This window comes from Danio rerio, chromosome 22 (assembly GCF_049306965.1).
Source record: "Danio rerio strain Tuebingen ecotype United States chromosome 22, GRCz12tu, whole genome shotgun sequence".
Taxonomy (NCBI): Eukaryota; Metazoa; Chordata; class Actinopteri; order Cypriniformes; family Danionidae; genus Danio; species Danio rerio.
The window spans coordinates 40,638,027-40,651,684 of record NC_133197.1 but is presented as its reverse complement, the minus strand read 5'-3'; the positions used below and the strand labels follow the sequence as shown (position 1 = coordinate 40,651,684).

The following is a 13,658-nucleotide window of genomic DNA, read 5'->3' as shown; positions in this document are numbered from 1 at the left end:
GTGTTTGTTATAATCAGACTTGATGAATGAAACACTGTGATTGACATTCTCCCTTTGTATGATGTCATCAGAGGGGGAAAGCCCCGCCCACTAGTGACCATCTCTCCCTCATTAGCCTAAACAGCAGCCCTGAGTGAGAAGCAGCCGTCAGCTATTAGTGTCTGAGCTGCTGATGATAATGTCAGCATATACTAAGAGGATTATAGATGTGAGATGTTTCACACAGATGACTTCAGTCTTGTGTTTGAATCTGCCACTATGCTGACACAGGTATTTATAGCTCCGCCTTCTGAAAAAGAGCACTCTCATTTGCATTTAAAGCGACAGTCACTGAAATTAAAGCCTAGAAGGGTCAGCTTCAGAGAGTTATAAACATCTGTGTGCTATTTAGAGCTGAAACTTCACACATACAAACACACACACACTCTAGAGACATCAGAGACGCATTTTACATCTTGCAAAGGGGCATGTTAGGTCTTCTTTAAAAGTCAGACAAACACTTGTAGTTGCACAAACCCATCTTGAATTGGGAATGGCATTTCAGCCACCGAATAATTAAAACGTATGGTGACTTTTGTCCTCAGAACTCCAAATTGTGAGATGTGAACTTGAAATAAAGCCTCTAAACAGAAATAAAGTCTGAAATCTTAGAGAAAATATTGTGATTTCGAGTTTAAAAGTCGTAATTATGACTGTATCTCGCTATTCTGGGATATAAAGTTGCAGTTGTGTCATACAAATGTAAATTTCTAGTTATAAATTTAAAATTCTATGAGGAAAAATTGCAATTGTAAGTTTATATTATGCAATTCTGTGGGGAAAAAAATCAATACGCTTTTATTTCTTTTGTTATGCAGTGGTGAAAAGGTGAAATCGGCAGAAAAGAGGTCACGTTCAAAGTCACTTCAATCCCCTTTCTTCCTCATTCTGATGCTCAGTTTGAACTTGACCATGTCTGCATGACTAAATGCATTGCTATGCTGCCATGTGATTGGCTGAGTAGAAATTAGTGTTAACGAGCAGTTGTACCTAATAAAGTGGCCGGTGAGTGTACATTACTTCATGTCATAAGGAATCATAAGGATTTTTCTTTGTGCCTGTTGTCTGGGTTAGCTTAACCTGACCAGTAAGCTTTCTCTGGTCAAGATAGATTGCAGATCCCTGACAACATTGCTGTGAGCAGAAGAGCTGAATAATAAAATAATTAGGCTCCATTAATTGAAGGTGGAGTGGTGTGTAATCTGTGGAAAGCCTGGCAAATTAGCAGCATCTCCCTTGGCAACTGCACTCGACAATACTCCCATGTCGTCCTCACAATCCCTGTGGTGATACCAGTCGCTAGCAGACGTGCTAACCTGGCTGATTTTCTCAAGTAATGATCTGGAAAACTAGCCCCAGCGGTGTGAGCTCTGGCTAACTATTCAGTTTTACATTGATTACAGTGCAGGTTTGGTGCTGTCATAACTGCTGGGTTTCACACTGTTTCTTCATGTTGTCCCAACGCAGGATCGATTAAGTTAGCTTATGTTGTTGTTTTTTTTTTTTTTTTACAATTTTAAGTTTATTGATCATAAAACAATTGAGTTGTCCCAAAAAAAATCAAGACTCATGTTGTTTTAGCTTATTTTAAATGAGTCATTTGAACAAGCGACTATATATATATTTGGAGTGTACCACTATATTAAGCAGTAGGGGGAGCCACTGTGGTCTTTTTCTTCTCTAATTAGCAAGTTGCGCCTCTGAAGACGGAGAAAAAAGCGCAATGAACATCGAGGCTACTGGAAACAAAGCACTGGAAATGGGAAAACTGGCACCACTAGAAATAAGAGCACTGGGAGCACTGAAAATGGGAGAACTCAAAAGGACAACTGGCTCTACTGAAATGGGAGTATTGGAAATAGGATGACTGAAAATGTGTTCACTGGAAATGGGGGCACTGGAAATTGGACGACTAGCACTGGACTCCTTGTAATGGGTACACTGGAAATGGAAGCATTGGAAATGGGAAGACTAAAAATGGGAGCATTGGAAATGGGACGATTGGAAATGGGTACACTGGAAAAAGGACCACTGGAAATGGGGGCACTTGAAATTGGATGACTAGCACTGGACTCCTGGTAAAGGGTATACTGGAAATGGGAGCATTGAAAATGAGAGGAATGGATATGGGATGACTGGCACCCCTGGAAATGGGAGCAGTAGAAATAGGACCACTGGAAATGGGAGCACTGAAAATGGGACGACTAATAATGGGAGCTTTGGAAATGGGATGACTGGCACCACTGAAAATGGGAGCAGTGGAAACAGGACCACTGAAAACAGGAGCATTGGGAATAGAAGTACTGGAAATGGGACGACTGGCTCCACTGGGAACACGGAGTCCACTGGAAATGTGACCACTGGGAATTGGAGCAATTGGAAATGGGACTACTGGAAATGGGAGCACTTGAAATAGAACCCCTGGCAGCACTGGAAATAGGAGAACTGAAATGGGACAACTGGCACCGCTGGAATTGGGAGCACTGAAAATGTAAGAATTGTAATTGGGAGCACTGAAATTTGTACGACCGGCACCAGCGGAAATGGGAGTACTAGAAATGGGAGCATTGAAAATGTGACTACTGGAAATGGGACCACTCGAAATGGGAGAACTGGAAATAGGACAACTGGCACCACTGGAAATGAGAGCATTGAAAATGGGAGCACTGGAAATGGGGCGACTGGCACCACCGGAAATGGGAGTACTAGAAAAGGGAGCACTGGAAATGGGAGAACTGGAAAAGGACGAGTGGCACCACTGGAAATGGAAGCACTAGAAATTCGAGCATTGGAAATGGAATGACTGAAAAATGGAGCACTGGAAATGGCAATGCTGGCACCACTGGAAATGGGAGAACTGGAATTAGGAGCACTGGCAATAGGACCTCTACAAATGAGAGCATTAAAAATGGGACCACTAGAAATGGGAGCACTGGAAATGGGACCGCTGAGAACCCTGGTAATGGGATGACAGGAAATGGGAAAACTGGGTCCACTGGAAATGGGAGCATTGAAAATGGGAGCACTGGACATGGGACAACTAGTACCACCAGACAAGGGAGTATTGGAAATGGCAGCATTAGAAATGGGACGACTAGAAAATAAAAGCATTGAAAAAGAGAGGGCGAAGCAGTGGCGCAGTAGGTCACAGCAAGAAGGTCGCTGGTTCGAACCTCAGCTCAGTTGGCGTTTCTGTGTGGAGTTTGCATGTTCTCCCTGCGTTCGCGTGGGTTTCCTCCGGGTGCTCCGGTTTCCCCCACAGTCCAAACACATGCGGTACAGGTGAATTGGGTAGGCTAAATTGTTCATAGTGTGTGTGTGGATGTTTCCCAGAGATGGGTTGCGGCTGGAAGGCCATCTGCTGCGTAAAAACTTGCTGGATAAGTTGGCGGTTCATTCCGCTGTGGCGACCCCGGCTTAATAAAGGGACTAAGCTGACAAGAAAATGAATGAATGAATGATTGAATGAATGAATGAAAAAGAGAGAGCTGGAAATGGGGCGACTGGCACCACTGTAAATAGGAGCACTGCGAATGGGACCACTGGAAATGGCACCCCAGGCACCACTGGAATTTGGAGAACTGGAAATGGGAGCACTCTAAATGGGACGACTGGGACCAATCTAAATGGGAGCACTTTTATTAAACATTTATAAACATGTTTATACATTTCTAAACACATTTATTTTTTATCTAAAAACTTGTCACTATACACTGCCATTATATGAATCACCAAACACCAGTTCAGCTGAACATCGTCTTCTGTAAATGTTCGAGTGAAGAATGAAAGGTCACCTGTATCCAGGATTACCTGTGGGGGAGTAAATTAACAGGAAATTGAAATGAGCGGGTGAACTATCCCTTTAAGAAAACCAACAGCTCCAGCCAACAGAGGGCAGTCGAGATGAAGAATGCATGATATAATTCGGGACTACTTGCTAATATTTTATATCGTCTACTGTGTGTGCTACTATAAATAACACCGAATTAAGCTCAACTCAGTGCCATCTTTGAGTGAAACTAATGTGAATGCGCCGGTGGCGTCGCTAGTTTTACCTTCCTCCATCCCAGTAAAAGCCCACCCACCACCCATCCACTCCCACTGGAGCAGAAACACGACTCCTGCCCCGCACTCAAACCCCCAGCGCTGGCTCTAACACACGGCTGGAGGGGCTCTTTGTCTCCATTTCGAGGAGTTTTTTTCCTGGTGGATTCAGCATGGAGAGCAGCTTGACACATCCAGAAAAACCGACGAGCACGCGCTCCTGAAACTCTCGCGGGGACGAGCAGCTACCAACTGGATTTTAGCATTCAAACAACAGCCCAACACTTGCAGTATTTGTACATACACGAACTTTTAAGCCTTTAATTTATTTTAATCGCGTTCATCGACTTTAAACATGGGTTTATGGACGAGAAGACGCGGACGCAAACTTGCAAGCGCGGAGAATGTTTTGCTAGCGCTCACTTTGATCGGCGAAGGTAAGAGTAAATATTTCACATTCACGCTTTTGTCATCTTTGTGGGCTGTATTTTCACTTCTTTTTCGCACTTTGTTAATAGTTTGGACGTATATGTTTATTTAACTACCAACCAAACTTGTTTGGTAGCGTTTAGACCGGATTTAATCTGGATTTATGAGAGTTTGTGTTGTGTTTGCTAATACAAATGTTACTTTTAGCCAGTGTCTGAGTAAGTTTATTCAAAATGATAGTTAATAGTAATGAATTACTATTTACATCATTAAAATTTAATTAAATTTGTTTTTTTTGCTTAGTCTGAGAAGTAACTTAGTTACTCAGGAGTAATTAAATTAATTAGTAACGTTAGTAAAAATCCGCAGCTCTTACAGCTAAAACACACGGTTTGATTCAGATTTAAAGAAATATGTACAAAAAAACACTACATTTATCAAAACACAAATGAATGAAACTATATTTCATACAAACAATATAAAACACACAAAAAATCAGTGTTTTTCAATCATTTTACTGCACTTTAAAGTTCAAATGTTTGAATATAAAACAAACTTAACCTCAATGTGCAATTGTCAGATTAATAAATCGCCTTTTTTTCAGTCGAAACATTGTCAAAACTGTTTTAATTTATTCAAAACATGTCTGCTTTTATATTCTTTCTTTAATCTTCACAATTATTTTCGTAAGCATAATCAATTATCTTGTTAAATGCTATTAATTTTCTTACATTTGAAATTATTCAGCAGGTTAAAAGTACTATACTTATCTGAATTAATTTATATATAACAGTTGAGTTTATGTAGTGTTTAAGTCTAGCACATTATAAGCGACTTTTTAAGTATGTTAACTTTTTCAATGAAAAAGTAATCTAATTACAGTAACTAGTTACTTTGTTCTTCTTTACACCCAGTGCTGTTTACAATTAAACAAATGGCTACATGTTTTGTGTGAGCGAGTGTATGAATGAATGAATCGATCCACCCTCCTTTTCCAGAAATTCAAGTACAGTCATGGCTGAGGAGGCCTGTAATAATAATAGTCTGTGAAAGGAGGGCAAGAATGTAGAAATGGGTCCGTCTTCTCTTTTTATCTCTCCACTAGATATGATGCATGCTCTGCATACTTGCAGCCCACTAAGTGAACTTCTTGATTTAGGTACAACATGAGCTGAATATTAATGGCAGCAGCTTGGACTCCTTGAATTTTAAGTAGACTTTGCTTCGTTCAAGTCAAAGTTTATTTCTACGCACAGCATGAAATTCCAGATAATACAGACACTACAGTGTGTAAGCCTGGTTAAAATGTGTCACATTTTACTTAAGAATACTATAGTAAGGTTATAAGGCTTGGAGATATGACAGAAATATCATTTATATATATATATATATATATATATATATATATATATATATATATATATATATATATATATATATATATATTGATATTGATATTGATATATTGATATATAAAGCACATTTAAAAGACTATTTTTTATAGTATATGTTAAAAAGCTACTTGTTCATATGTAATAGTATTTCTTATTTTGCTTAGAACTTCAGGGCAATGTTTAATAAAAAAAGTAAATATTAAAAAAAGCTTTTTAGAAACTAATAACTGCAGGGACAACATAAAAGAAAACACTGTTTACAACTAAATGCAAACCTTCTTTGTTACAGCTTTCTCACTATATACATGTTTCTGTGTGTATCCCTGTCATAATGTGGAACAGATACATTATTACATTATTAAATATACATTATTAAAAATACTACTGTAAACAATGTGTTTTGTGAACCCACAAAATAAACAATAGAACATAAATGTATTGACTCATTGTTTTAGATAGAAAGGTGGGTAGATAGATAGATAGATAGATAGATAGATAGATAGATAGATAGATAGATAGATAGATAGATAGACGGGTGGATGAGATAGATAGATAGATAGATAGATAGATAGATAGATAGATAGATAGATAGATAGATAGATAGATAGATAGATAGATAGATAGATAGACAGACAGACAGACGGGTGGATGGACGGACGGATGGATGGGACAGACAGATAGATAGATAGATAGATAGATAGATAGATAGATAGATAGATAGATAGATAGATAGATAGATAGATAGATAGATAGATAGATAGATAGATGCATAGATTGGATGGATGGATGGATGGATGGATGGATATACGGACTAGACATATAGATAGATGGGTTGGTAGGTAGACGGATGTATTGATGGATGGATAGATGGGTGAATGGATAAGTGGATGGATGGACTAGATAAATAGGTGTATGGATGGATGGACTATAGATTGATATAATGCCAAGATAGATGGACTAGATGGATGGATGGTTGGATGGATACATACATGGTTTGGAAGAAGTAAGGGATGGGGCAATGTTGCCAGAATATAGAGTTTTACGTGAACTGTCCCTTTAAGAAAGCTTACTGTTAACCAGCTTATGGTTGTACTGTAGTTAGTTATTGTGCGTGCGTGCGTGCGTGTGCGTGCGCGCGTTTGTGTGTGTGTGTCCTGTAGTGAATGTGCTTGTCTAGAGTCTTTGTGGAGTTTATCTTCAGCAGTTTCGGGAGGTGTATAAGGCTCCAGTATGAACAGCAGTAGATGGTGTTCAGCAGCTGAAAGAGTTTTCTGTTCGCCTCTCAGCATTGGTCATTAACCAGCACGAATGCAGACCACAGACACGCTCACGGTTTCTGATCAAGATATTTGCATGATATTGATGCGCGATAATCGATTAATCAAACATTGCTATTTTTTATTCATTCTGTGATATATATTGGAATATGTAGGTTCCACCAAACCCAAAGCTGCTCTATTGGATTGAGCTCTGGTGACTGTGGAGGCCATTTGAGTACAGTGAACTCATCGTCATGTTCATCAGTCTGAGATGATTGAGCTTTATGACATGCTGCGTTATCCTGCTGGAAGTAGCCATCAGAAGATGGAGACACTGTGCTCATAAAGGGATGGACTTTAGAAAAGCTGTGAGACCCTGTTTTTTATTTGTTTGAGTTCTGTTTTGATTAAAAAAAATCTTGTTTTTTGTTTTGTGATGCGTTTATGTTTCTGACCTCATTGGCAGATTATGTTGCTTAATTCTTGCTTAGTTCATTTCTGAAAAACAACGCAGTATTTTTTTGCTCGTCTAGAAAATGCTTCTTGATTTAAGAGTTTTTAGATTTTTGGACTAGAAATGAGACAAAGGCAACGCATTTTCAGCAGTGTGTTGCTGGGAAAATTGTGTTTGTTAGTTAAATGCAGCTTTAAAAATGCTTACATTTGGTGTAAGACCCTTTTTTAATTCGTTTGAGTCTTAAACATTTTAATTTAGTTGAAAGTTACGATTTTCGATGGACTGGAAAACTTTTGTCTCGTTTCTAGTCCAATGTCTAAAACCCCCTAAATCAAGAAGCATTTTTAGATGAGCAAAAACAATGTGTAGTTTTTAGAAATGAGTCTAAATAAAGTGAGTTTTACGATTGAAACAAGCTAAATAATCTGCCAACGGGGTAACAAAAATAATCTTGTTTTTCATTTTGACATAAGTTTTTGTTTCTGACCCCATTCTCAGATTATTTGGCTTAATTTTGACTCATTATTTCTGAAAACATGACGATTTTTTACTCGTCTAGAAATGCTTCTTGATTTAACCTCTCAAACTTCAGGTTCATGACGTCATCGACTTTCACTTTAAGATTCAAAGGGCTGCATTGCACCAGACCCCCTTAATTGGTTTGAAAGTGTAGAATCTATATTTTATGCACATATCTGCATCACTTCAGTTTTATTCTACTGAAAAGTTATTAAATACACAGTATTTTGGATCCCCGAGCTGGGTATTGAACATTGGTTCATTTTCATATTTTTCATATGACACATGTAAAAGTTATAGCTCAAATGAAAGCTCTTGCCGGTGCTCATACGGTTCTAGCGTTCTGTTTACTGAATTATATTCACATATCAAACAGTTGCTGAATGAATCTCGGTGTTTCCATGGCGCAGAAGTGAAAACAATACATTAATGATCAATAAGCAGCCCCAGATAGCACAGACAGCTCATCTCTTACCTTATGCTGTGCGCTTCAGGGCCATTCTCCTCTGTTTTTGAGCTGATGTGCATAAGTAATCCTTTTATATGTCTGACGTGCTCCAAACACAGTGAATTATGTTTGATCAAACAAAAGAATAGTGAAATATGAACACAATGATCGCTCCCTGTGGCTTGTACAGCACCTCTCATCAGCTGGAACACAATAACTTCTGCATAGATTATGGTGGAGACATTTCTCTTTTGTCCTATGATTACAGACATGTGCAGGAACCACCAACATTAATTACAGCACGCTATAGCACACACAACCTGAAAAATACACTGTCAAATTTGAGTTTATAAAAAAAAAAAATACAAAAAGCGCCTCTTTTTTTAGGTGTTTATTATAACACAGACGACATATACAGATATTTTAAACACTTTCAATAGTGTTTTATGAAAATGTAAAGGCTTTTCTTTAAAATGAGACCAATTTTTTGCATTTACACCTCTGCATGTGGATTTGGGAAGCTTTTAAATTTGAGTAGGCAAAATCCAGGTGGAAATCCTAAACTAGCACTGGGGTTTAAGAGGTTAAGAGTTTTAGATGTTTGAACTGAAAGTGTGTAGCTGGTAAAGTTGGAAAATTTGGAAAATTCACCTGGAAAGTGCTTGAATTAATTAAAAATCAAGTGAGTTTTTCCTTAAAACAAGCTAAATAATCTGCCAATGGGCTGACAAAAATAATCTTGTACTTCGTTTTGACATGAGATTGTCTTGTCTCCCATTGATTCGCTTGTTTTAATGAAAATCTCACTTCATTTAAACTCCGTATCTCTGAAAACAACACAATGTTTTGCTCAGTGTTATCAGATATCTGTGCTGTAAATGAGACAGACTCATTTATTTTCAGTGCAGTGATCAGTGAGTTTGACTGAGATTGCGGTGGTCTTTGTTGGAGGAGGGTCTGTCCTCGGGCTGTTGGAGAAACGGCAGCATTTACATGAAGAGCCGGAAGATGAAAGGCAGGATTGTAGGATCTTTCACAGGTAGTTGCTGTGTCTGCTTGATCTCGGGGACGCAGGAGGTCCATCTCCTGTCTTTCTCATGCAAATCACAGACAGTCTGGAGGAGCAGACCCCCGCGGAGCTGCTGGAGGTGCGAGATCAGAGAAATCTGCGTATTCAGGGGAAAACACACACTCACACACACTGGAAAAAAAAGACTGATGCCTTGAGTTTAGTTGAATCAAATGAACTTTTCTAGTGACCTGCACACATGAACATGACCTCAATCAGTTTTGGTGATGCAGTATATACAGTTGAGGTCAGAATTATTCGCCCCCCTGTTTATTTTTTCTCCCAATTTCTGTGTATCAGAGAGCAGATTTCTCCAGCACATGTCTAATCATAACAGTGTTAATAACTCATCTCTAATCACTGATTTATTTCCTCTTTGTCATGATGACAGTAAATAATATTAGACTAGATATTCTTCAAGACACTTCTATACAGCTTAAAGTGACATGTAAAGGCTTCACTAGGGTAATTAGGGTAACTAGGCAGGTTAGGGTAATTAGGCAAGTTATTGTATAACGATGGTTTGTTCTGTAGACTATCCAAAACAAATATAGCTTAAAGGGGCGAATAATATTGAGCTTAAAATGCTGTTTAAACTATTAAAAACTGCTTTTATTCTAGCCCAAATAAAACAAATCAGACTTTCTCCAGAAGAACAAACATTATCAGACACACTGTGAACATTTCTTCAAGTTTGTGTGTGCATTTGTGTTTGCGCGTGTGCGTTTGTGCTCGTGTTTGTTTGCGCGTGTGCATTTGTACGTGCATTTGTGTTCATGCCCGTGCGTTTGTGCATGCATTTGTGTTCGAGCAAGTGCGTTTGTGCTCGCATTTGTGTTTGCGAGTGTGCGTTTGCGCTCGCATTTGTGTTTGTGCGTGTATTTGTGATTGCGAGTGTGCGTTTGTGCTCGCATTTGTGTTTGTGTTTGTGCATGCATTTGTGTTCGTGCCCGTGCATTTGTGCATGCATTTGTGTTCGAGCAAGTGCGTTTGTGCTCGCATTTGTGTTTGCGAGTGTGCGTTTGCGCTCGCATTTGTGTTTGTGCGTGCATTTGTGTTTGCGCGTGTGCGTTTGTGCTCGCATTTGTGTTTGTGCGTGCATTTGTGTTTGTGCGTGCATTTGTGTTTGCGCGTGTGCGTTTGTGCTCGCATTTGTGTTTGTGCGTGCATTTGTGTTTGTGCGTGCATTTGTGTTTGCGTGTGTGCGTGCATTTGTGTTTGCGTGTGTGCGTGCATTTGTGTTTGCGCGTGCATTTGTGTTTGTGCGTGCATTTGTGTTTGCGCATGTGCGTTTGTGCTCGCATTTGTGTTTGTGCGTGCATTTGTGTTTGCGTGTGTGCGTGCATTTGTGTTTGCGCGTGCATTTGTGTTTGTGCGTGCATTTGTGTTTGCGCGTGCATTTGTGTTTGTGCGTGCATTTGTGTTTGCGCGTGTGCGTTTGTGCTCGCATTTGTGTTTGTGCGTGCATTTGTGTTTGCGCGTGCATTTGTGTTTGTGCGTGCATTTGTGTTTGCGCGTGTGCGTTTGTGCTCGCATTTGTGTTTGTGCGTGCATTTGTGTTTGCGTGTGTGCGTGCATTTGTGTTTGCACGTGTATTTGTGTTTGCGCGTGCATTTGTGTTTGTGCGTGCATTTGTGTTTGTGCGTGCATTTGTGTTTGCGTGTGTGCGTGCATTTGTGTTTGTGCGTGCATTTGTGTTTGTGCGTGCATTTGTGTTTGCGCGTGTGCATTTGTGCTCGCATTTGTGTTTGTGCGTGCATTTGTGTTTGCGTGTGCATTTGTGTTTGCGCGTGCATTTGTGTTTGCGCGTGCATTTGTGTTTGCGCGTGCATTTGTGTTTGCGCGTGCATTTGTGTTTGTGCGTGCTTTTGTGTTTGTGCGTGCATTTGTGTTTGCGCGTGTGCGTTTGTGCCCGCATTTGTGTTTGTGCGTGCATTTGTATTTGCGCGTGTGTGCGTGGATTTGTGTTTGCGCGTGTGCGTTTGTGCGTGCATTTGTGTTCATGCGCGTGCGTTTGCGCATGCAAGTGCGTTTGTGCTCGCATTTGTGTTTGCGTGTGTGAGCTCGCATTTTTGTTTGTGCGTGCATTTGTATTTGTGTGTGCTCGCAGGTTTGTGTGTGCATGCATTTGTGCATGTGCGATGGTGTGTGTGTGTGTGCATTTGAGCTTGTGCACTCTTGTGTTTTTGCATGTGTGCGCATTTGTGCGTAATTGTGAATTTGAGTGTGTGCGTTTTCAACATCAGAAGTGGACAGAGCAGAGATCAACATCCCATAATGCAATTCACCACTGTAAACAAACCAAAACACTTGATATTTGTAGTGTATGGAGGTCAGTGGTTTCCAGCATTCTTCAAAATATCTTGTTTTGTGAAACTCTTGATTACCACTGGAGGGAGAGTGCAGAGTGAGAGTTCATGTTTGCTTGAACTGCCTCTTGAAATATGATCCGGCCTGATGATCTTGTTAAAGCTTGTCGTCTGCGTTCTTCTCCACGCGTCAGCTCCAGATCAGAGCTCTCCCAGTGTCCACCTGTTGTCTCAGATTGGGTTTATTTATTTGCTGAAGGCTGCTTTAGTTTGATGGAGTTAAAGAGAGGACCTGCGCTCCACAGGAGACGTGTTGATGGACACCACAGCTGCTGCTCTCTCAAACTCAACAGGCTACACTGCTCAATGCTAAATCATGCTAGCTATATGCGAATCCACACTTGAAGCACGCTACCAACATGGTAATCCATGTCAAAAGCATGCTATCAACATTGTCAGTCATTTTAAAAACATGCTATCAACATGTTAATTTCAGAAACTTTCTAGCAACATGCTAATCCAATTTTAGGAACATGCCTAAAACATGTTTAATCATATCAGAAGCATACTAACAGCATGTTATCTCGTAACAGAAATGGGCAACCAACATGTTAATTACATTTTAGAAAAAAAAACATGCTAGCAACATGTACATTCATTTTGGAAACATGCTAGCAACAAATTAATTCATTCCAGAAACGTGAGCAACATGTTAATTTATTTGAGAAACATGTTAACATGTTAATTCATACCATAAACATGCTAACATGGTAATTTATTTTTGAAACATGCTAATAACACTTTATTTCACACAGTAAACAATATTAGCAACATGCTAAACCAATATTAGAAACATGTTAAAAACAAAAAGTTAAATCATTTTAAAAACATGCTAACAGCAGGTTAGTTCAACACAGAAACATGCTAACAACATGCTAATTCAATTTTATAAACCAGTTTACATGTTAACTTATTAGAGAAACATGCTAACAACATATTAATTCATAGTAGAAACATGTTAATAACATGGTAATATATTTTTGAAACATGTTAACTGCACATTGATTTACACCGTAAACATTATTAGCAACATGCTAATCCAATATTTTAACATGTTAATTCATTTTTAAAACATGCTAACAACAGGTTAGTTTATCGCAGAAACATGCTAACATGCTAATTAAATTTTAGAAACAGGTTTACATGTTAATTTAATTGTGAAACATGCTAACAACATGTTAATTCATACCATAAACATGCTAGAAACATGGTAATTTATTTAAGAAACATGTTAATGGCATGTTAATTCATACTATAAACAATATTAGCAACATGCTTATCTAATTTTAGACCCATGTTAAAAGTATGTTAATTCAAACAAGAAACATGTTAGCATCATGTTAATTCTTTTTAAAAGCATGCTAACATCATTAATTCATCACAGAAAAAATGGCTAATAACATGCTAATACAATTTTAGAAACATGCTAATGTTAATTCATACCAGTAACATGCTATCAAAATGCGAAATCAATTTTAGGAACATGTTAACATGTTAATGCATACCACTAACATGCTATCAACATGCTTAATCATTTTTATGAACATGTAACATGTTAATTCATACAATAAGCATGTTAACAACTTGTTAATTTATACCAGAAACATGTTAGCAACATGTTAACACATACC

General features: G+C 38.8%; 1 protein-coding gene across 1 annotated transcript in view; it reads left to right on the top strand.

Annotated features, from left to right (window-relative positions):
• Positions 1 to 4,288: 4,288 nt before the first annotated feature.
• ptk7a (protein tyrosine kinase 7a) overlaps positions 4,289 to 13,658 on the top strand; it is a 36,083-nt gene continuing 26,713 nt past the window's right edge. The window contains 1 exon segment of the mRNA NM_001020665.1: positions 4,289 to 4,520. Coding sequence (NP_001018501.1) covers positions 4,439 to 4,520 — 82 coding nt within the window. The 5' untranslated portion in view covers positions 4,289 to 4,438.